Source organism: Mirounga angustirostris, unplaced genomic scaffold, assembly GCF_029215605.1.
Source record: "Mirounga angustirostris isolate CCGP_5_RB_7025 unplaced genomic scaffold, mMirAng1.0.hap1 SCAF_3, whole genome shotgun sequence".
Lineage (NCBI taxonomy): Eukaryota > Metazoa > Chordata > Mammalia > Carnivora > Phocidae > Mirounga > Mirounga angustirostris.
Genome location: NW_026991711.1, coordinates 141,960,853 through 141,985,800, shown reverse-complemented (window position 1 = coordinate 141,985,800; position 24,948 = coordinate 141,960,853). Strand labels below are relative to the sequence as shown.

Genomic DNA, 24,948 nt, shown 5'->3' with positions numbered 1-24,948 from the left:
CTTTCTGATCAGCATGTATCAGAATGGAGAGAAACATGCTAAAGAAATAGGTAGATTTGTTTTCTCATTTAGCTAGGATGAAAATTTTTTTAGAAATGCTGTAAGGTAAGCATTATTATCCCCCATTGTCTTGACACAATTCTGAATTCACAGAAGCTACAGAGGATGATTTCAGGTCTGCATACCAGCTAGGTGTATTCACCGTCATTCAAAGAACGCCTGAAGGTTGAGAGGCCCGGTCCTAAGATGGTTTAGCATTTCTGATACTTGGGGCTTTTAGATGGCCAAGAGACACTTCCTTGATAGTGGAGGGCACTTTGTTTCAAAACAAGATCACAATATTTTTATACAGTCAGACTATTTTTGCTGAGCTATTTTAGTCTATGTATTATTAACTATGTACAAATACATATGGATTGAGGGCAACTTTGGTTTTTCCCTTAATTTTAAACACTTACTATAATAATCAGATATTTTCTTAATAATCAATTTAAAATGACTTACAACGTAGAAAGTGTGATTTTACAACCAGAGGGGGGAAAAAATAAAAACAGAAAACAGGAATACCTACACCGAACTGTGTACTTCTCTACTGCCTTCACGAACAATACAGTGAACTTTCTTAGACTATTCATGCCTTGACTTGTTTGCCTGGAAAGTGGAAGTGAACATGTGTGACTTGGAACCAGCCTACATTGACAAGACATTAGGATTGGCCTGGATTCTGGTCCACCACTGAAATTTGCAACAGATCTGTAGACCACTCCAAATGAGTTCTGGTTTCAATTCAGGGTAAGACATTAAAGGTTGGCATGCTTCTTTTCAGGATTTAGCAAATTTGAAGAAGTTACGTCAGACTCCCAGTGGCATGTCTCTTCATCAGTTTCATTTAAGAAGGAGTCCCTTGGCCAAAAGCCCATCTTCATCCAGCCTCTGTCAAGCCTCAGGGTGCGCAGCGGGGACACAGTCAGATTCCATGCAAGGGTTTCTGGCATTCCCAAGCCAGAAATCCAGTGGTTTCATAACCAGCAGCCAATTCTACCAACAAAAGATGTAGTTTTCCATTTTGAGGAGTCCACAGGCATGGCTTTAATGTTCATAGTTGATGCTTACTCAGAGCATGCCGGGCAGTACTCTTGCAGAGCCTCTAATTGTGCTGGGGAAGCCTCTTGTGCAGCTGCACTCACAGTGACTCCAAAAGGTAAAGCTCGTCTTGCTTTAGACACTTGGATTTGCTTCATACCTCCTGCTCCCACTGTTACTAATGAGGGTCTCTGCTGTTTGTCTCACTGCATAGTGTGGTCAGCCCATAATTTACTAATAAAGTAACACCCAGCAGGTCCTCTTAAGTTCTCAATTTTGGGTTAACCTATACGGCTGAAATCTCTTTGAAGTGTATAATCTGTGCATTACATTAGTAAGTATTTTTTTAGGCCTCAATTAAACAGCGTTTCATCACTGGATCACTAATGATCCACTTGCCGTATATTGCTTATATAGTATGTGGAAGAAGGGGGACAAATGATATTCCCGGGGGGAGGGGGAAGAAAGAGACAGAGAAAGAGAGACTGTGTCACTCTGGTTAGCTGCAGTGACAACAGAAGGAAGGACCCAGATACTCTATGGCACTCGCGTGAGCCTTCCTCGTCCATTCATCACTGGATCACTGGGAATAAACGTTCTTTTGTGTGATGTGACATCCTAGAGCACACTGCATCTGGCATGCTGCTTCCAAGTGACAGTGATGTCTTTCATCTTCATCTTCCACGCTATTGTCTGTTGCTAACCCAGCCAAGTGACAGAGCTTAGATCTTAATATTCTTTTCTTTTTCTTGTCACTTGATTATACAGTGCGAGCCCTGGCTAGGCAGAGTTCTGGGAAGGATGTAAGAGAGTCCACCAAGTCCCAGGCAGTGACAGATTCCTCTTTCACAAAGCAGGAGAGCAAAATACCCCCAAATGAAATTAGGCCATTTCAAGGATCATCCTATGAATATGAACCACAGGTTTTTGAAAGTATATCTCGAGGTTCCGCCCACAGAGCTGCGTCGGTTCAAAATGTAGAGTTGCGCCATACCGCGTCCCTTTCCCAAAGTGCAGAGAACACTGAGTTCTCTGGGAACTGGGCCGAAGAGGCGGTGGGCGAGGCCCCACGGATTCTCCTGCCGCTTCAGGACCTCTCTGTAAAGTGCGGCGACACGGCTCAGTTCCTCTGTGTTTTACAAGATGAATCTTCCGTTGATGTAACCTGGACTCGTGAAGGCGTAAAGATAGAGGACTCTGAAAGACTAAAGCGGTCACAAAATGGAGATACTCAGTTTCTTATCATATGTAACGTTCAGCCGGTAGACCAAGGACTGTACAGCTGCGTTGTACACAATGACTATGGAGAGGAGACCACATCGGCAGTCCTAAACATAGAAGGTGCTTCTTTGGTTTTTACCTGTGACTTGCTTCGTTTCATCCTCATCGCTTTATGCAGCTTTTCGGCCACGCAGATCGAATCAGTGAATATGTTAATTAGCATATCCCTAACTTAGCCCTCTGTTGATAAAGGACTTCTGAAAGGCAGCCAGGTCATTGGCCAAACGTGTGACGAACATTTAACTTTCCAGTCTAGCTAGATTCAAGGAGGTTTAACTCTCAAATCTCATTTCAGAAAGTTATGGTTTATTTCATATGTGCTGCTTTCTCTAGTACTTACCAAATGAGCCATCTATGAAGTATACTGAAGGTCAAAATGTTAGAGTTCCTCAAGTATTAATTACTTATTATTGTGCCTAATACTGTACCAAGTTTAAATTTAATTATTTTAATATGAGGAGGCTCAAAATTTCTCATTTCTGCCCTTTGCTTGCAGATCTGGAAGTTCTAGATGCTTATTAAGGAAATATGAAAATAGCAAAATAGGGCACTGAAAATAATAGGGTTCTGTCTGGACCAAAATTAGGAGTCTGTAGATATTTCTCAATGGATGATATTGCTTTACAGTCTCAGATCCTCCTGGAATCATAGAATTATCTCATGGCAAGATTATTATTTTTGTTGTTATCGTGCTCGATTTGCCCCCATGTCTGGAAGGTCCCGAGTAAATTTGTCTTGGAAGAGATAAGTTCTTCCTTTTATCCATGGACTTCCTCTTAGATACTAATGAAAGAGGAAAGTTATTCTTCAGGTGCTAGAATCCCATGCTGTATGTCGACGGGTAAAGGATCTTCACTGAGTCCCATGGAAGAAGTTCCAGCATCTCCAAGGGGTCCATGGAGACCTGTGACCTCAAGGTCTTTCCTGATCCATCCATACCATTTTTGAGATGTTAGAGATGAGCCTTTTATAGTACGGAGCTATGTGACCACCATCTTGGCTCTGAATTTTGAAATAGGTTCATACATCATTTAATATATCTGTAATCCTCACTCACCCACAGGAGTCTTTTTTTTTTTTTTTCTTAATCTGACATTTTGTTCTGTAGCTATTTCTGATAATATTTTCATAGTCCTCAAAGGGAATATCTCAAGAACTGAGGTCTAGTTATGCAAATGAAATGGAAAATTCCACCATCCAGAGAGCTGACCCTCAATTTCACCATAGCTGCTGGCTAGTGCAATAATCACACAGAGTGACTATTTATCTGGAAGTGATGTGGGTGACAACTGGGACGGGTTCTCCAGCTATATAATTGGGAGTTGGCTGTGTTGTGGAGGTAGGAGAACTGTAGGTCTTTCAACTTGCTTCCTAAGGAACCTAGGGCCACAGTACATGCTTGATCGTCATGTTGCCAGAGTGGATTTGAGCTGGACATTTTTGCCAAAGGGTTTCCAGTTCACTCGGTTCTAATTGATTATATTATTAAAGTGTTCTTGGAACATGAGCATTTTTCTCTTGGAAAGTCCAGACTGCCTCTCTTATACTTAAGAATAAAGTTGAAAGATAAGCCACTTTTAAGTGTTTGAAGAATGAAGGATCAGGCACGGTTGTCTAATCATGGAACATAAGACCAGTCTTCATATGTTCCTCTTGTATTTTGGCCTTATAACTTTATTTAGGCTGCACAGTTATCCATGAAGATCATGTAGGAATATAAAACCCCGTAAGTCTGTGAGTTCTGTGCATAGTAAGCACAGATGTATCATATATTAGTTTGGGGACTAACATGCTGCTTTCCTTCTCATCCTAATGACATGTCATCTTCTCTAAATTCAGCATGTGTTTTACTCTTACAAACACAGCTAATTTATTCCTTTTCCTAACTTTATTCTCACCCAGCAAAAGAATCGCAAACCAGAGCAGTTACAAAAATTGCCCTTGGTTCAGACATTAAAAATATTAAAACACGCAAAGAGTCACAAATTAAAACAAGCCACGAAGTAAAGAGAGAATCATCAAAGAAAATATCAAGTTTGTCATTCACCTCGTGCCAAAGCCTGCAAGGAACGGAGAAGCCAGGGAGTCCAGCACATGCGCGTGATGCCACACAGATGGACGGAAGACTGAGCGGGAACCGGGGCACCCACCTTGCTCTCAGCAAGCTGCCCCAGAAACGATTGTGTCTAAAGCCTGCGCCTTTCCCCTATATAATAAAAGCCATTTTGAGTTGAGGGCTCTTTGTTTTGCTCCTTAATATGTCATCAAACTTTGTCTAGTTTAAAGTTTTAAAGGTGGTTCAAATCAAAGGACTACTTACTAGCAGGAAACACTTAATTCTGCAGGAAAACCTGAGAATAGCCCTCGGCAAAAAGTGGGAAGTTAGAAAATGCATGTTCCTTCTCAATGTGACTCCATCTCTTAGTCTCTTAGTGTTCAGTCGATAGGACATTAAAAAAAAAAAAGAATATTCCTATAGTTTGTGGATTGTTTTTTTGAATGCATGTAAAGGCATGGGGAATTATGGAACTAAAAGTGGAAATTTCACAGAGAACCTAAAATAAAAATGTTTTTTAAAATCTTTCTGCCAACACTGTCATGTACTTTAGCAGCTCATTGATTTGTTTGGCATGGATTTGGGGGGTGCATTTGGGGGATGTAGTTTTCCATTACCAGAATAAAGAGAAAATTGTAATTGTATGAATATACGTATCGAGGCAGAAAGTATATGGAATTAATCATTAAAATCTCCATATATGTTTTTCCATTTTAGCCCCAGAATCCATTTTGCACGGGAGGATTGAAGAGCAGATTGAGATGGAGATGAAAGGTATTGTTCTATTGGATGTGAGATTTAAGTAGAAATTCTGAAGGATTAATAGAATCCTTGAGCTGCCTACTTTTTCTTAGTAATATTGAGAAAAATGACATAGATGTACAAATATATCTCTTAGAGTATATATTACTATGTCGCATGCCTCATTTAATATGCTGGTGGTTACATGCATTTCACGGTAATTTGTTTGATGGTAACTTAAAATTTTGTATTTAAAATGTATCAGCCACATTCAACTTCATGTTTGCAGCCATTTTCAAAAGCGTGTACTGGAAAAAGTTGTCATCTTAATGCATGAAATCAAGAAGTAGAAGTTTGTTTTCAAAATCACAGTGAATTAAATTGAACAATGGGCAATAACCTAGCTGTCATTCTCAGAATGCAATGTCATGAATGAATTATGATTGAAATGCTACTTTATTTAGGGTGTGTGAAAATGTTACATTCCCATTCTGGTGTACACTTCATGCACATTCATCATTTTAACATTGATATGTCTCTTACACTGGCTTGCAGATAAGCTGCCTTACGTGATCCGTATTGCCTGCTTTCCTTTGCATAACATTGTGACTTCATGGCTGTATTAGTTCGAATAAACGCCTTCTCATTTTATTTTAGCTAATTATTTATGGTTATAGTTCTTATAGATATTTTTAAATGGTTAATTCTCAAAAATATAATAATTTAATCTACAATCAAAAGGATCAGAAAGGGCGTTTATTCCACTCTCTGCAAGTCAGGTAAGATTTTCCTCTTAGCCATCAAAAGAACAAAGTTTTCCTGCTCTCAAAAAAACATGCACAGGAACATGTTATTTTAAAATGCACTTTTGCTTGTTCAAGAAGAATTTCAACAGTTTGAAGAAAAGACCAGACAACGAACGATTTTCGTGTCAGAATCTTTTAAACAGAGCATGGTGTTGCGTTTATTCGAACAAATATGGTGAGTGAAATTTTTTTTTATGGATTTGTGAGAATCTGTAGCATGCATTTTATTTTATTTCCTATTTTGCAATTTCATTTATTTTCAACTTTTTTAAATACTATGGAAAATCGTAAAATGCTTTATAATTTACTTTTTTTTCAGAACTGTTCTCCGAGGGGAACTCTGAACATTCTGAAAGAGATACGCGCGATGCCTTTTCAGATTCTGAAAACTTAGACCACAGCTCCGTGGCTGCTAAAAGATATGCAAGTCAAATATCTACGAGCTCCTGGCCCGAATATTTCAAGCCTTCTTTTACCCAAAAACTTACGTTTCAATATGTTTTAGAGGGGGAACCCATTGTTTTTATGTGTAAATTAATTGCTTGTCCAACGCCAGAAATGACTTGGTTTCATAACAATCGGCCTATCCCAACGGGTCTTCGACGGGTTATAAAAACTGAGAGTGATTTACATCATCACTCTTCCAGCTTAGAGGTTAAAAGCGTCCAAAGCAGAGATTCTGGAAGTTACAGATTGTTAGCAACTAATAGTGAAGGGTCCGCTGAGTCAACAGCATCGTTGCTTGTTATGCAAAAAGGGCAAGATGAGAAACGTTTAGAATTTCTGAAAAGGGCAGAACAGACACATGGAAATACAGAGGCTTTAGCTGAAAGGAGAGAAGACAGGATAAAGGTTGGCCTGAGGTTTACTGGCTCTCCCTTTAACAAAAAACAAGATGTAGAACAAATAGGAATGATGCGAACTATACACTTTAAGACAGTAAGTCCAGGCAAGAAAACTGACTTTCCGTATGATGAAGAATATTTAGAAAGTAAATCTGACATAAGGGAATGGCTTAATGTAGGTGAAAGCTTCCTGGACAAGGAGACCAAAATGAAGTTGCAACGTTTGCGGGAGGCTAGAAAAATGTTAATGGAGAAAAAGAAATTATCTCTTTCAGATATGTCCTCTGAAATAAGCGCAAGAACTCTGAGAAGTGAAGCTAGCGATAAAGACATTCTGTTCTCTAGAGAGGAGACAGAAGGCAGGTTTGTATTGGATCTAGCTGAAAATAGGGATAAGATAGGTCATTCATGTGAGGGTATTGTCCAAAATCCACAGGTCCTTCCTAACCAAATGGATCAAAATGTAGAATCTGGAGAACCACCCACAAGCTTTCAAACTACTGCTGATGAAGAAATCCTCCAGACTGAAATAACAATGAGCCAAGAGGCATTTCTAAGAGAAAGTCTCCAAAAAGACCATTTATATGGTGGGATTCTAGTAAGCGAGGATACCCAAGCAAGAGAACAACTTGAAGAAATTATGACCAAAACTGAAATTAGAGAGTCCTCTAGATACATCACTGTTATAAATGAGAACGAGGAAATATATGAGACTCCTGAAGAGGTGTCCCAAGTTATTATTCCACATGCCAGTGAAGCTTTTGGTGCAGTTATAAATATTGAAGAAAATACAGAACTAGATAGTGAGAGAATAAGAAAAGATGATTTGAGAGAATTACAGCACTCTACTTTCATAGAAGCTGATGAATTTGAAACCAAGCAAGAAGGAAAGACCACAAGATTTATGGAAAGTTCCTTCCAAAAGCTTCCACAACATTGCCCACCTTCATTTCTTCACGAAATTGAATCTCAAGAAGTTTATGAAGGTGACAGTTGTAAATTTGTGTGTCACTTTCAAGGATATCCTCCACCCATAGTGACGTGGTATAACAATGATATACCAATCCCACGTAACCGAGGCTTTATCACTCATACCTTGGAAAACTATTCAATATTAACTTTTTCTTCTGTCCTTCCTCAAAATGAAGGTTCTGTTACCTGTGTGCTGTTTAACCAATATGGAACAGTAAAAACAACTGGTATACTTAAAGTGAAGGTAAAGCAAGGGTGCGGTGTTGACACACATACACTCCCAGTGTGGCGCGAATACACTGATGAGGAAGAGGAGCTGGCATTGGTGTTTGACCAAACAAAAGGCATTCAGCCGTCTTGGAGACAAAAGGGCCAAAAACATCTCCAAACGAACTTCCCAGTTCCTCCCTCTGCAGACACAGAATTGCTCTGCTTTCCTGTAGAAATTCAGGTAACAGCAGCTACTCCTACCCCAGAACAGGATAAAGAGTCAAGAGAATCGTTTCACTTTGAGGAGTTGGAACCTAAAGCAACACCTCAGGATGAGGCTCCGCAGTTACCAAAACACAAATTTATATTTTCGTCAGATATTACTAATGAGCCACCAAAAATGTTACAGGAAATGCCAAAGCATACCAGGTGTAGAGAAGGGGATTCCATAGTATTTGAATGTTTATTGTCTGGTGAGCCTAAACCAGTCGTGACATGGTTTCAAAATGGGCTCCTATTAAAGCAGAACCAGAAGTTTCAGTTTGAAGAAGTTAATTTTAGCTACAGATTATATATTAATGATATCAATTCTCAAGATTCTGGAAAATATAAATGTGTTGCTGAAAACAATTCAGGAACAGTTGAGAGTGTTTCAGATCTGACAGTGGAACCGGTCACTTACAGGGAGTCTAGTCAATTAGAAAATACTTGTGGAATTTATGCAAAATATTCCAGAGATCAACAGATTCAGGGAGAATCTGTAAGGGCACATTTTTATGATTATCCACCTGGTCCTTTTACTCCCCAATCCAATATAAAAGAGCATTCCGTAAGGGAACATTTTCAAAGCCTTGAGACAATTGAACAGATAGATCAGAAAGATCAGGTTCGTTGCACATATTCTGGAGAAAAATTACCCAGATTTATGCAGGGTGCTTCTAAAGCCATAAAAATCAACAAGCCTGTCACAGCCAAACTCATACGGTGTCAGGGTGAAGGGAAAGAGGGACACATAAATGAAAAATCAAAGCTGTGCCAAGCAGAGGGTACTGTTTATCCATTTGTTGATGATCTCAGTGAAGTTAAAAGAATTAGGAAAGAGGTAAAAAATGATTTCAGAAAAGTTGGTGATGCAGAAAGGGAAAATGTGCAAGAATATGCCCAAAGTGACTATTTACCAAATATCCAGTCTGAGAGAACTTCTGATAGTTACAATCCAAAAGATTCATCTATCCTCATATATGAAGAGCCCCTTGAAGAGAGACACTACCCAAGGAAAAATGTGAAGCATAGAATCATTGCATTTGGAAAGATACAACATGTAGAAAAAGGAGTTCTAGAAAAAATACTTACCAGGAAATCATTTGTCAATCCTCCTCAGAGGGAGCTTGGTGACAGAGACTTACCATTAAAGCAAAGAGAATCAAGATCAAGTAACCTAAATGCAAATATGTATCAGGCAGAGACAATGTCTCCAGATACTGAACCAGATTCATCTGACATTGTAATGAATTTAAAGCTGCTTTCTTCTCAAACTCATAAAGATTTTGAAGTACAAGAGAGGGAACAACAGAAAGAAATAGGTCTTAGAGATCAATCTGTAATTTCTGGAAGGGTGGAACATGAAGCACCTATTACATTTGACTTAAAGCAGTCCCACTCTCAAATAGAAAATGCAGATCTAAAAGTCCAAGCATTAGATGGTGGTCAACCAGAAGAAGCTTATTTTAAAATCCAACATCCTGCTTCTGAAATAGCTGTTGCTGAGAGCATTGTATTTGATCTAAAACAAATGTATTCTCATATAGGAGATCCAGCTAAGGAATTCCAAGAGCCAGAAACTTGGCAACAGGAAACACCTTATAAAGAAGAAATTGCTGGCACTGAAACATTACAATCTGAGACACAAAATACCTCTAAGAGTGTGCTAAATAACATATTTACCAGTCCAGAAATGTCTTCCTGTCAGGAGTTTTCAAATAGGACTGTGTTGGAGAAAAGTCATTTTGATGAAAATATCCTGTCTTTGGAAAAACATATACAGGAACATAATTTAGAAATTTTAAATCCCAATATTTCTCTTAAATCCTTTTCCAAAGAAACGCATGATGAATCATGTGCCCTACTTCAAACCTCATCTGCTGATGTAGGAGAAACTGATATTTCTGAGGAAAAAAGTTCTCTAGAAAATGGAGATAGAAGTTTCATTCCACATTTGAAAAAAGCAGCAAGCGAGGAAAAGCTTTTAGAGGTCTGTGAAAAGGAAGAAGAACACACTTTGGAACCAGAGTCGGCATTATTTCAGATGCAGGATGGAAGGACACAGGGATATGTCACTGGAATTTTGGGAGACGACAGAGGTGATGTTCACGAGGCAGCCACATGCCACAAAAAAGTCTCCTTGAGCAAGAGCTTTCCATTCTTGACGACTGAAGACCAGCAGAATCCACATAAACAAATAAGGGAAAAAATCGATGCCTTTGGAAAAGAAAAATGTTATGAAGAAGTTCAGGTTCAGAATGAAACTTCTCTCTCCACTACTGAAGAAGAAAAGATAGAAACTTGTTTTTCTGAAAATCTTCCTAAATCAGATGATGCACATACAACAGAAGTAATGGACTCTGAGACCTCCCTAATACAGTATTTACTTGCTGCTGGAAAGCACGAAGTTCCTCAAACTAAAGACACCAAACACAAGGCAAATCTTCTCCAGAGTGAATCAATCACGTCAATGGAGGTTGAAGAAGTAACTTTCAACACTGTGTATGAATACTACAACCAACAACAGGAATCGTTATGTCGCCCATTTTCCCCTGAATCTGATATTTCGATTGATGTGGGAAGTACAAGCAGTGAAGAAATCTCAGAGTTAGATCAGTTTTATACCCCACCATCATCTGTTGAACATTTTGAAACTCCAAAGTCTCCTGATTTATATTTTACTCCTTCAGATACAACTAAACAATCCGCAACAAATTCGGGAGGTGAGACTGTGGAAAGAACTACACCTTTAGAGGAAGCTGCCGAAAGGTACTCCACGCCTTCTGAAGGCGAGGTAGCAGAGAGATATTCCACACCTCCAGGAGAGGCACTGGAGAGATATTCCACACCTCCAGGAGAGGCACTGGAGAGATATTCCACACCCCCAGGGGAGACACTGGAGAGATATTCCACACCCCCAGGGGAGGCTCTAGAGAGATACTCTACACCGCCAGGAGAGGCACAGGAAAGATATTCTACACCCCCAGGGGAGACAATAGAGAGATATTCTACACCTTTAGGAGGAGAAACAGTTGAAAGATACTCTATTCCTACTGGAGGACCAAATCCCCCTGGAAACTTAAAAAGGTACCCATCAAAAATAGAAAGGGAGGACAGTACACCCAATGAACATTTCCATACACCTACAGGAGAGAGAAGTTCAGCTAATGAACTATGGCGTTCCGATTCATTTGGCACACCCAATGAAGCCATTGAACCAAAAGACAATGAAATGCCGCCATCTTTCATTGAACCTCTGACCAAAAGGAATGTATATGAAAACACAACATTAGGCTTCATTGTTGAAGTTGAGGGCATTCCAGTTCCTGGTGTGAAATGGTATCGAAATAAATCTTTGCTAGAGCCAGATGAAAGAATCAAAATAGAAAGGGTGGGTAATGTGTGTTCTTTGGAAATTTCTAACATTCGAAAAGGAGAGGGGGGAGAGTACATGTGCCATGCCGTAAACATCGTAGGGGAAGCAAAGAGCTTTGCAAAAGTAGACATAGTACTCCAAAAAGAAAGAGCAGTGGCCCTCCCACCTCCAGTAACACATCAGCATGTCATGGAGTTTGATTTGGAAAACACAACATCATCAAGAACTCCTTCTCCTCAAGAAATTGTCCTGGAAGTTGAATTAAGTGAAAAAGATGTTGAAGAATTTGAGAAGCAAGTGAAAATAGTCACAGTTCCTGAATTTACTCCTGATCATAAAAGCATGATTGTGAGTCTGGATGTTCTACCACTGAATTTAGCAGATCCAAATATGGCCTCAAGGGAGGAAGAAGACAAAGATTTAAAAATTGATTTAGAAGTATTTGAAATGCCTCCTCGATTTATAATGCCTATTTGTGATTTTAAAATTCCAGAAAACTCAGATGCTGTGTTCAAATGTTCAGTCATAGGCATCCCTAGCCCAGAAGTTAAATGGTATAAAGAATATATGTGTATTGAACCAGATAACATCAAATATGTGATCAGTGAGGAGAACGGAAGTCACACCCTTAAAATTCGAAATGTCTGTCCGTCTGACAGTGCCACATATAGGTGCAGAGCTATGAATTGTGTAGGAGAGGCTATCTGCCGGGGATTTCTCACCATGGGAGATTCCGAAATGTTTGCTATGACAACAAAGAAAAGCAAAGTGACTTTAAGCAGCTTGAAGGAAGAGTTAGTCCTAAAGAGCAAATATTCAGGCAGCTTTTTTGAATTTCAGGTGGTGGAAGGGCCTCCCAGGTTTATCAAGGGTATTTCTGACTGTTATGCACCTTTAGGCACAGCAGCTTATTTCCAGTGTTTAGTTCGTGGCTCTCCACGACCCACAGTTTACTGGTACAAAGATGGGAGATTGGTGCAAGGTACACGGTTCTGTGCTGAGGAAAGTGGCACAGGGTTCCACAACCTATTCATAACGAGCTTAGGAAAAGATGACGAAGGTGAGTACAGGTGTGTGGCTATGAACAAGTCAGGAATGGCAGAGTCCTGTGCAGCCCTCACCCTAACTTAGTTTCTTGTGCAAAGTTTCAGTGCCTCCGTAATGATTAAATTGATTTGAGTGCTTCCATATTTTCCAAATTTTAAAGATCCAATCAATTTCCAAATAGGTCTACTCGGTCTGAATTTGATACATTGAAAACCCCTGGGAAAACAGTTTCTCTCTGTAGAAATCTCATATTTGTAGCACATGTAAATATTCTGTGATCTCAACTACGGAACTATGACTGTGTCAACTCTGCTGTGAATCATCAAGCACGATTAAATATCTCCGTAGCTACCTAACTGTTTGTACCACTGCTTTACCCTCGTGCCTCCTCCAAAAAGAGTTTCGGTAGAATGCGTTCTCTTTTAGCAGATAAACTATTTACGTAAAGTAAAACATAAGATGGAAGACCGGGTCAGATGACCATGCAGACAAATTGGTAAGGTAAATCTCCTCTCTGCTCTGAGTAGAAGTCATTTTTGAAATTGTAACCCTTTTGTATCCAAATCCAGGCTTACTGACTTGGATTTAGAATAGATATAACAAACAACAGAAACCAGCTTCACGCAATTGATAACTAGTTCTATAATCTGTTTTACATTGCAACCTTAGTATATTTGTTTGGCTCTTTTAAAATTATTTTCATTATTAATATTTAACTCCTGATTTTGAAGGGACCAATGGTACATTCTTTTTGGGTGGAGTTCATCTAGACATTTGTACATTTGCAAGATATGCAAAGAAAGATCTTTCCAGTTTTGGGACTACCCCATTTTCTCAATTTTTAAAATACCATCAGGTGGTAAATGCAGCATTCACTTGATACTGGCCTGGCGGAGAAGGGAAACTACTATATTACATTTATAGAGAGATTTTAAACTGTAGTCCAATTTCAGAATCTTTAACATTAGAAGATAGAAGATGGGGCATTTTTAGTATCGAGCAATATGGTAATTTGTATTTCAGATTATATGCAAATAACAAGGTAATAAGCTTTCCTGTCATTTTTAAACCAACTAGAAAATTTTAAAACTAACTAGAAATTAAAAAGCATTCAAGTTTAAGATATATATGTCTCTAAAGTGACTTTGTTTTTCAAAATTATAATAAATTCACAAAATTCTTGACAGTGTACCTATGTATCACTGTGAACCTGAATCTTCTCACATAAGATGTAATAAATATAAGACCATTCAGTTTTCTTATCTGAAAATGAGGAGTTGGACCAAAAGACCTCAGAGGTGATTGTTCAACTCCATGATTCTGTGTCATCCCAGTGGTAACTTTTCTTAATATAATTTAGGATAAATTATATATATATAAACAAAAAAAATTTGTTTTGCAACAAATGATGAGAAAATAATAGAATATAGTAATGAAGTTATGAATCTTTACTCCCTCCAACTCTGAATTACTCACTGTTACCTAACAGCTGGATTTGTCCCCTGCATTGAACAACTTTTATGTATCATGATCATATTAAACATATTGTTTTTAATTCTAAAAAGTTAAGCAATTTAAATTTAATTTTCAAAAGAATTCATATATTCAATTATGTTTGTTTCTTTCTTTCATCTATCAATTTTTTATTCCCACAGTAGGATTCCCTTAAAGCCTTCCAAATTCAAGGAGCAATTGAGAATGTGCAGAATACAGACAGAGCAGTCAGGCTTACACCCCTCCCCACCCTACCCCCCTAAAACATCTGTTTTACCTGTTTTGAGTCACCATAACTCATCCAGATAGATATAACTATTGTGGAACAATCATTTCTGTTTCAACCAGTGAGACCACTATATCTGTGATAATAAGTATAGATATAATCTAATATATCACATCATAAATCTCTGGAATAAAACTAATTCTATGGTTTAGGGACTTAGGGATTTACTCTACTCCTAGTTACAAAATGGATGTTTCAGTAAATTAGAAATTCAGGTCATGACAAAAAGGGCAATGGCTGGTGCAGTGACAGCTCAAAACCTGTTTCAGGAAAGAAGGAAGGAAGGAGGAAAAGAGGGAAGGAAGGAAGAAGGGAAAAAACATTGTAATGCCTTATTGAATTTGCAGGAAGGAAGAGTTTGATTTTGCTCATTAGAATTCTTTTATTCTCAAATGCATTGAATTGAGGATATTCAGGATAACAAATGACTGAAGAAAGAAAAATAAGCCTTGTCTAACTTACTTGGCTTACTTACTGTTGTAGATAATTAAATGGATTTTTTTTCTGATTCAATGGCACATAACTTAAAAGCCTGAAATACTAATTTCTCTGATGCTGGATAAAGAATTCATTGTATTATATGTAGTAGAGTTTAGACATAATTATGAGCTGCTCCTACTACATGTACTTTTAACTATACCTTTCATGTTTCAGCACATTTGAATTTTATTTACTGCATTTTTTTATGGTCAATATACCATGTTAGAAGTAAGGAAAAACAACTGAAAATATTTCAACATATTAGTGAGTTGGGGTATTTTAAATATTCACATTCATTCCCTTTACAGATATTTTGGGAGCTCAAGTGAAGGGACGTGAGTAATAAATGTAAAGTTAAGTGGTCACCATTAGTATGTGAAATTAGTCAATGGTTTTGTGACTTACTAATTGAAATAATAAATAACTGAGTATGTATCCTACATGCCATCGATAAATTTTGCCAGTAAATTTATAGCCAATAGACACTAGAGTTGTGCCTTCTAATGTTTCTATGCCAGAACAGAGAGGAATTAAGGCATGACTATTCCATGTGATGCAAGGGGAGTGAATTAATAAAATAATAATTCTGCTTTGGGGGAAGGTAATAAAACTATTACTAACAGAGCTATTCTACATTCCTACCAGATTTAATGAAAAGCCTAATTCCTTCTTATCAAATTATGCCTGTCATCCATGATACTATGTAAAGAATATCTGTTATTCACTCTTTTGGTTTCTTGTTCAATAATGTTGTATAGGTATTTCTCACACAATAAAGTACAATCCAATTTTTAATGTTGGAGTTATTTTCTTTCATTCCTGATTCTCCCATTTTCTTGACTTAACAAAAGCCTTGTTATAAAAGCTTTGTTGAAATAATATGGCAATTTACACGGCCAACGGAGGCCCGAATTTCTAGTAAGTAAAAATGGTGGTTCTCTTACAAATTCAAATTAAGTATTTCCTATAGCCTCTTTTTAATAATAGCTTCAGTTTATAAGCAGTAACTGAAACATAAGTGTTTTATTTTGGAAATAATCAGTCTTCAGTTTGACAATGGCTATCATTCTTAACTCAAGAAAATTCTAAACATAAATAAAAATTCTGGATCTTTTTAGAAATTGATTTGAATAATCCTGGATTCTTCTATTGTAAATATATAGGCAACAGTTTTTTAAACTTTTTATAATTGGGATTATATCACAGAGAAAAACTCATAGAACAGCTTTAAGATTTATAAACTCTAATACAAATGGTATGGATTTGCATGAGTATAATATTTATAGTACGTGATATAATGAGCTAAGATTAAAAATTTAGAAATGTCCTTTCTTATAAATCTCAAAGATAATCTAATGACTCCAGGAATAAAGCAGGGGAAGGCCATCAGTTGGTGCATAATTTTTTGACTTCTATTTTTTTGTTGTTGTTAAATAAAATTGATGGTAAAATACTAATCACTTTTCCCCATACAGAGTTTTCTATTTCTCTTCTGTCTGCTGAGGAAGAAGGATTCCAAGCCTATAGCTCTGGCCTTCAGTTATCTGAAGTTAGAAATGAAACACTTGACCTTTTGTCTGAACCTCCAATTCGTTCAACTATATTCGATTCCAAAAAAGAAAGCCATGCTCCAGTTTTCATCAAAGAAGTGTCAAATGCTGAAATAAGCATAGGGGATGTGGCTAAACTGTCTGTCACTGTCACTGGCATTCCCAAGCCTAAAATTCAGTGGTTCTTTAATGGAGTAATGTTAACCCCTTCTGCCGACTACAAATTTGTTTTTGACGGCAATGATCATAGTTTGATCATTCTGTTCACCAAATTTGAGGATGAGGGGGAGTATACTTGTATTGCCAGCAATGAATACGGACAGACAGTATGCAGCGCCTATCTAAAAATAAGTTCCGAAGGAGAGGGGCACAAAGAGACAGAACCAGAGCCAGTGGAAAAAATTCTGGAAAAGTTTAAAGGTCCTTGTCCTCCTTACTTCCTTAAGGAGTTCACACCAATTCACCGTGCTCGGGGACTCCCTGCTGTCTTTGAGTACCGGGTTCTTGGAGAGCCTGCACCCACTGTTTCTTGGTTCAAAGAAAACAAGAAGCTTTGCACCAATGTTTATTACACCCTCATTCATAATCCTGATGGTTCTGGAACATTCATTGTCAATGACCCTCAGAGGGAAGACAGTGGCCTCTATGTCTGTAAAGCAGAGAATATGTGGGGTGAGTCCACCTGCACCGCAGAGCTGCTCGGGCTTCTGGAAGACACAGATATGACTGATGCTCCGAGCAAAGCAGAGCCCACACTGGAGGCTACTAAAGATTTTCCACAGATGTCATTAAAGGGTCCTGCAGTTGACGCATTTGATTCAGAGCAGGAAATTGCAGCTTTTGTAAACGACACCATTTTGAAGCCTGCTTCAGTTGCAGAAGAAACCCAGCAGCTTTCTTATGAGCACCTTGTTAAAACCAGTGAACTGAGTAGTCAGGTTACTTTAGTGGCTGGGCAGTTGCAATCCACAGTCATGTTGGAGCGGAACGTACCTGATCCAGAAAGCACCAGGGCACTTCTTTCCATCAACGGCACTATTCATGTTCAGCCTATCAAGGAGTCATCTCCCAGTTTACAGCTGCAGGTTGTCCCGTCCCAGAAAACCCTCCCCAAAGAAGATGTCCTAAGGCTTCAAGAGCCTGAGTCACAGGTGGTCCTATCAGATACCGAAAAAATCTTCCCAAGCGCCATGTCTGTAGAAGAAATTAGTTCACTGATGGTGGAGCCTCTGCAAATTTTACTCACTGAACCTGAAGGGAGTTATCCACAGCCTGCAGTAGAAGCAGCTCCGGCCCATTCATATCCAACCTCTGTGGCTGAGGAAGGGCTGGCACCAAAAGAAAGGACAGTGTGTGCAATGGACAAAGCACAAAGAGTGACCCTTCCAAAGCAAGAGGCACAGAGAGCTCTCACCCTGAATCAGAGCTTAGCTGAGGGAAGCATGGAAAGTTTTAAGGGTCCTGATGTCATAACCTCTGAGGTCAACTGGGAGACCCGGGTCCCTTCAGAACACACATGCACAGAAGATGAAATTTTGATGGAAAGTGCAGATCAACTGGAAAGTGCAGCGCAAGATTTTGCAGCCAGGACCGAGGAAGGCAGGTCCTTAAGGTTTTCACTAGCGTGTGAGGAAAAGCAGGTACTGCTCAAGGAGGAGCGTTCTGACAACTTGGCCGTGCCCCTGAACCAAACCAGTGAGTATAAAAAAGAGCCCATGATGATAAATGGCGTGCAAGAGGTGCACGCGAGTGACACTCTTTCTAAAGAGCGTTTGCTCCCTGGAATTCCGGAAGAACAGCGATTAAACCTCAAAACTCAGATCCGCAGGGCTTTGCAAGCAGCAGTGGCCAGTGAGCAACCAAGTCTTTTCTCTGAATGGTTAAGGAACATTGAGAAGGTGGCGGTGAAGGCCATAAATTTCACCCAAGAACCCAAACGCATTCTGTGTACCTACCTTATTACCTCGGTGAAGACTCTAACGGAAGAATTAACCATTGTTATTGAAGGCATTGATCCTCAAATGGCTAACTTGAAAACTGAACTTAAGGATGCTTTGTGCTCTATCATATGTGAGGAAATACACATCTTGACAGCTGAGGATCCCAGAATCCAGAAAGGAGCCAAAGCAGGCTTGCAGGAAGAGATGGGTCCTTTTTCAGATTCACAGAAGGTTGAAGCAGTCTGGGAACTAGAAGTCGAATCTAAACATCTTGTCTCTGCGGAAGAGGTCAGCTATTTTCATGTGGAAAGTCACGTCAAAGTTGCGGATACTGCACCTGTCCCTGATGGCGTTGCTCCGGCTGCTAAGCCTGATGAAAAACAGGAGGAGACCCCAAAGCCGTCAGAGGAAAGAGAAGAGTCCTCTGGAAGTGGTACCGGGGAGGTTGGCCTAGGAGAGCTACAGGAAGCTGAGGGTAGCTTAGTCGAAGAGGACGGTCCTGTCATACACACACCCTTGGGTGACATGACTGTGGAGGAAGGCGATATTGTAAACCTCACGTCATCCATAACAAATGCCAAAGAGGTGAATTGGTATTTTGAGAGCAAACTGGTGCATTCAGATGAAAAGGTCAAGTGTTTACAAGACCAAAATACATATACGCTAATAATCGACAAAGTAAATACAGAAGAACATCAGGGAGCATATACCTGTGAGGCCTTGAACGACAAGGGAAATGCAGCAACTTCGGCCAAACTCACTGTAGTCAAAAGAGGTTGGATTTTAAGGAGGAGGGGGCTCAAGCTCTAATGTGCACTGGATTGTAATGATTTAGTTTCCATCACTGAGTGTTCACTTACCTGCCTCTGCCACAATGTGATTTGTGTAGAGTAAGAACGAAAGCACAGACATAATCATGGTTATTAGTTCTCCTTTTTCCTTACTGCCTTACGGGGTAGTATATTATCCTATCTATGTTACTACTTATTTTTAAAATAAGATGTTATTTTCATATGTTCCATAATACCAATATGTTTTTTAGTTTATATTTACTTGAAAATACTTCAATATATAATAAAAGCTGTCAGTGAACGCCTCGCTGTCTGAAATTGCCAGTCTCATCCCTAAATTCAGAATAACCATGATTAATTGTCCATTTGTGTTTCTTATTTGTATTTCTTTTTTGATGTTGTTTCACTTCATCACTGTATTTAGTGTATCACTTTTTTTAAATGCTGTTCACAGTGTTCTTAGCATGGTATATTTAAAGAATGTATCATGCTGTTATGCATGTGAGCCCATAGCATCACATTTTAATCATGTTTTTCACAATCCACGGCAAAGTAACGATTGAGTATGTTCAAAGCTACTTGTTGTCTTCTTTTACCTTCAGTGATTGTTCTCATTTTCCAGTCACTTGTCTTCAACTGCTGCAATCCATCTCACCAATTTCAACTGTTTTACTTCATTAACAGCAGCAAAAGTGAGAAGAAAAAGAAAAATGAGGTCTGCCTGAGAAGGAGGCATGCTAATGGCCTCTGTTTCCCTTTGCAGCTGCCCCAGTGATCAAAAGGAGAATCGAGCCCCTGGAAGTAGCTCTGGGCCACCTAGCCAAATTCACCTGCGAGGTCCAAAGCGCCCCCAGTGTCCGGTTCCAGTGGTTTAAAGCTGGCCGAGAAATTTACGAAAGTGACAAGTGTTCTGTTCGCTCTTCGAAGTATGTCTCCACCCTGGAAATCCTGCGAACCCAGGTTGTGGACTGCGGCGAGTACACCTGCAAAGCTTCCAACGAATATGGCAGCGTCAGCTGTACGGCCATGCTAACTGTGACAGGTAAATGACGCAGATGGAGATGGTTGTCCTGTGTCACACTGTTGCCTATTTTGCTTTTCGTACAGGTGCAGGATGGGCTGGTCCTGCCAACTGGAGAGACCAACAGCCAAGCTATAACATGCTGGCTGGGTCATGCAACGTCTGTGTGGGACGAGAACTCATTCTTTACCATCCTATTTCTAAGAGCAGCTAAAGGAAAAAGAAAAATAACTTATCATTTTGAAAACAATGTCAAGGAATCCAATGAGCAGTGGCACCTGAAAGTTTGGTTTGGGGGTGTTTTTTTTTTTGTTTGGTTTGTTTTGTTCTCTCTCTCTCTAAAATGACTAGCTTGGTGGAAATATCTTGGCTAACTCCTCATGGCCTGGCTTGGCACTTAATATGACACATTTCAGGACAGTTTGTTGTGACCAAAAAATAAATAATGTCCCATTGTATTTAATAATTTGCAACCAGTTGACCAGTTAAGAACAGCATTACGAAGTGAAAAAAAAAAAAAAAAAGAAAAGCCAGAGCATAAGACTAAAGTTAAATCCTAAAATAGGACAGGGAGCTATACAGGATGACAAACTAGGATTCTCACCCTAGTCTTTATTACTGATTTAAAAAATAAGAGCAACTGTATAAATATTCTGTTCTTAATTTCCTAATTGACAAACAAGATGACTTTTGAGTAGTTCACACTCATCAAGTATTTGAATTCCCTCATTAGCAAAAAAAAAAAAAAAAATCAGTAGTGCTTTCCTTTACTTTGTCTGTCTGTCTCTGTCTCTTGCTCTTTTGCTTTCTTCTTCCAAGGGAAAATGTGAATGTAAACTCTGGGGTAGTAATTCCCTATGTTGTTGAGAGAAGACATGCACTAAATACCTGGGTGGGACAGCCCCTTGGTCTTTTCCAATAGAAGCATGAAGAGGAAAGGCAAACACGGCACATCTTTTTGGCTTGGAAAAGTCAGGGTTCCCTGTAGCTCCCTGCCCCACAACTCTTTTACGTATCAAAAAATCTGAAACCCAGGCCCATGATAACCCATCTAGTGGTTTCACTTTGTGATCAGAGTCTCCATGTAACCAGCTGCATGGCAGTATTCTTAATGACACTTTTGAAAACCTCTTCACCCAAATTAGGCCAGTTCAGCAAGGGGACTAATACCTGAGCTTTCAAATAATAAGAGGGAAAGAAGGAGGAGGAGAATTCTTTTTAAACTGGAAAGAGGTTCCTAAAGGCTTCCTCCAAAGTGCAGAATGGAAATGGGAAATTACTGCTCTAAATATTTTTACAAGTTTGAAATGACTTAGGGGATGAATTCAAAGTTGGGCCATTGAAGGATTTGCTGATGGTTGACATGAAGTTTAGAGAGACTTCACAAAACTACTCTATCTTCTCATCACTTAATGTCCTTACTCTTCAGGAGAGTCGAGTACATTTTATTTATCTTCTTTACACAGTCTTCTAATTCACAGAATTAAAGGAGCAGCTGAATTACTTATCAAATAATTCAGACAGCTAATCAGCTACTAAACTCTTTAACAATAATAATGTCACTAGACAAAGCAACATTTGTTCTTTCCTTTAATGGAGATATTGAAAGTGCTGTCTCACTCCTCCATAAAGAACTCTCTCATCCCTTTCCTTTGATAAATCTTTTCATCTAATTAATTATCCTATTTTAAATAATGTCTCGTGTCTATCTAAATATGTAACTCATCTTTTCTCTTTCTTAGAATATATAATTACAGCAAGAGCTTCTGTGGGGACAGAATATAATGTTGAAAAAAATTTCTTTTGCAGAGGCATATCCACCAAGCTTTTACTCCAGACCTAAGTCCGTTACAACTTTTGTGGGTAAGACAGCCAAGTTCCTGTGCACAGTATTAGGGACTCCCGTGATTGAAACCATTTGGCAGAAAGATGGTGCTGCGCTATCACCTTCCCCTAACCGCAAGATTTCAGAGGCAGAAAATAAACACAGTTTAGAACTCTCAAACCTTACAATTCAAGATAGAGGAGTTTATTCTTGTAAGGCTTCTAACAAGTTTGGAGCTGACATCTGCCAAGCTGAGTTAATCATCATCGACAAGCCGCATTTCATTAAAGAATTAGAACCTGTGCAATCAGCGATCAATAAGAAGATCCACCTTGAGTGCCAAGTAGATGAAGACAGGAAAGTGACAGTAACATGGAGCAAAGATGGGCAGAAACTCCCCCCTGGAAAAGATTATAAGATCTATTTTGAAGATAAGATAGCATCACTTGAGATCCCTCTGGCTAAACTAAAAGATTCAGGAACCTATGTTTGTACTGCTTCCAATGAGGCTGGGAGGAGCTCCTCTTCAGCAACGGTTACTGTCAGAGGTAAGAAATGTGTGAATGTTATTTTTTACTTTAAGGATGCCGCTGGAGAAAAACTGTTGACAAACCATGCAGTCCATACATTTTATTACTAAAGTAATTTCGTCCAAGCAAATGTTTTGGTTTGGGGAAATCTTGGCATTGTCAGATTTTATATTTTCAAACTTCTTCAGAAGCCACTCTGTTCTTTTAAAACTGCCATTAACAAAACTTGCTTACAGTTCCTTCTAAGAACTTCAAGTGTCTAGGCAATCCTTAACTGTCTTCTCTTATGCAATTGTTTTTTTGTATAAGACAAAGAGTGTGCTTTTTGTATAAGACAAGAGTTCACTTGCTTTTGTGTTTGTTTGTTTGTTTGTTTGTTTGTTTGTTTGTTTAATTGAGAGACCGGGAAAGGGTTTTAAAATCGTGGAACCCTGGAGAACTACCAAGGGCACCACAACCCTTTCAGAAATTTCATCGAGATATTTGATATCTATTGTGTCTTCTCGTGGCATATGTCTCCTTTTCCCTTGTGGAATTGATTCTTCAAATCGCTTCCCTTTTTCTTTTTTGTTGACTTCCTGTAGAACCACCATCCTTCGTGAAGAAGGTGGATCCCTCTTATTTAATGCTGCCAGGTGAATCAGCACGCCTCCACTGCAAACTGAAAGGCTCACCTGTGATCCAGGTCACTTGGTTTAAAAATAACAAAGAACTTAATGAGAGTAACACTATTCGAATGTCTTTTGTCAATTCTGAGGCTGTGCTTGATCTGACGGATGTCAGAGTTGAAGAGAGTGGCAGTTATTCGTGCGAGGCGGTGAACGACGTTGGCAGTGACTCGTGCAGTGCTGAAATAGTTATCAAAGGTTTGTTTACTTGGAGGCCGTGGGTTTTCTGAGAAAAGATCTTCTTTTTACTTGCTCGGGACACCTTACTTACACAGTGCTTTCGTGCTTTTGTAGAGCCTCCTTCTTTCATCAAAACTCTTGAGCCTGCAGATATAGTGAGAGGAACCAATGCCCTTCTTCAGTGTGAAATTGCAGGCACAGGACCATTTGAAATTAGCTGGTTCAAAGACAAGAAGCAAATTCGAAGTAGTAAAAAGTACCGGTTGTTCTCTCAGAAGTCTCTGGTGTCTCTGGAGATCTTTTCTTTCAATAGCGCAGACGTTGGTGAATACGAATGTGTTGTTGCCAATGAAGTTGGGAAGTGTGGCTGTGGTGCTACACACTTACTAAAAGGTCAGTGCCTGCACGGAATGACGCCTCACTAACAAACTGGCAGAAGAGCTCTCCTAACCCGCTGAAGGAGAACTGGTGCTTTTTCTTCTTCTCCTAACCCGTGAAAATATGTTTCCCTTTTGCTTTAACCTGGGACCTTGGGGACAAAGTCAGTGACCTTCATCCAGTCTTTATTCTGAGGTGACTGTAAATATTTACTCTCCAATAACAAAAGTGGGTTCCATGATAATCTTTTATGACCATGTTGTCCACTGATAACCACGTATCTTCTGTGCTTCTTTCTCTCGGACGGAGGTGTCACTCTTCTTAAATTTTAATTTATTCTTCTCGTTAACCGACACTACGGAAGGGTGGTATTGGACAAGAGAAATGTAATCGAGAGGAAACACTTAAATGTATCTGGTGTCGGAGGTGTTTGGGAATTGATAAGCTTTGTCTGTTCTCTTTCTTTAACTAGAACCGCCAACCTTTGTAAAGAAAGTAGATGATTTTACTGCACTAGCAGGTCAAACTGTTACCTTACAAGCTGCCGTGAGAGGGTCAGAACCCATCTCTGTCACCTGGTTTAAAGGACAAGAGATCATTAAAGAAGATGGGAAGATCAAAATGAGCTTTTCTAATGGTGTTGCGGTCTTGATCATCCCTGATGTTCAGATTAGTTTTGGTGACAAATACACCTGTCTGGCTGAAAATGAAGCCGGAAGCCAAACGTCTGTTGGGGAATTAATAGTTAAAGGTTCGTGTAGCAACATTTTAACTTAGAATTGCTCTTTCCCTGTAGAGTGGAACCCTAATGCACACTTGGTCATGCTTACTATTTAATACCATTGTAGAACCTGCCAAAATTGTTGAGAGAGCAGAGCTGATCCAGGTGACAGCAGGAGACCCAGCCACGCTGGAGTATACGGTCACAGGCACCCCAGAACTCAAGCCCAAATGGTACAAAGATGGAAGACCTTTGGTTGCTAGTAAAAAGTATCGAATAAGTTTTAAAAACAATGTTGCCCAGCTCAAATTTTATTCAGCGGAACTGCACGATAGTGGCCAGTACACATTTGAGATTTCCAATGAAGTGGGCAGCAGCTCCTGCGAAACAACATTCACTGTATTAG

At 39.2% G+C, this 24,948-nt stretch overlaps 2 protein-coding genes across 10 annotated transcripts in view; both read left to right on the top strand.

Annotated features, from left to right (window-relative positions):
- Positions 1-24,948, top strand: part of TTN (titin) — a 275,368-nt gene that overhangs the window by 48,875 nt on the left and 201,545 nt on the right. For 8 of the 9 annotated variants that reach the window (XM_064586770.1, XM_064586777.1, XM_064586776.1 and 5 more), the window contains exons 44-50: positions 5,138-5,194; positions 19,983-20,261; positions 22,050-22,613; positions 23,180-23,461; positions 23,558-23,836; positions 24,294-24,572; positions 24,670-24,948. In XM_064586770.1, the coding sequence (XP_064442840.1) occupies positions 5,138-5,194; positions 19,983-20,261; positions 22,050-22,613; positions 23,180-23,461; positions 23,558-23,836; positions 24,294-24,572; positions 24,670-24,948 (2,019 nt within the window). Of the gene's footprint in view, positions 1-5,137; positions 5,195-6,286; positions 13,063-19,982; positions 20,262-22,049; positions 22,614-23,179; positions 23,462-23,557; positions 23,837-24,293; positions 24,573-24,669 lie in introns of those variants that run through there. The other variant, XM_054506115.2, reaches the window with a different exon arrangement.
- LOC135363722 (myosin light chain kinase, smooth muscle-like) lies at positions 14-4,955 on the top strand. The gene is made up of 4 exons (XM_064585750.1): positions 14-50; positions 827-1,301; positions 1,805-2,424; positions 4,267-4,955. The coding sequence occupies exons 1-4, from the start codon at positions 14-16 to the stop codon at positions 4,596-4,598; spliced, it is 1,464 nt and encodes a 487-aa protein (XP_064441820.1). The 3' UTR covers positions 4,599-4,955.

Bases quoted from the DNA above. Each gene is read 5' to 3' on its own strand.
- LOC135363722 (XM_064585750.1), top strand. From the start codon at position 14: ATGTATCAGAATGGAGAGAAACATGCTAAAGAAATAG. The intron at 51-826 runs GTAGATTTGTTT...GCTTCTTTTCAG, and splicing joins GAAACATGCTAAAGAAATAG to GATTTAGCAAATTTGAAGAA. The intron at 1,302-1,804 runs GTCAGCCCATAA...CAAGTGACAGAG, and splicing joins TTGTCTCACTGCATAGTGTG to CTTAGATCTTAATATTCTTT.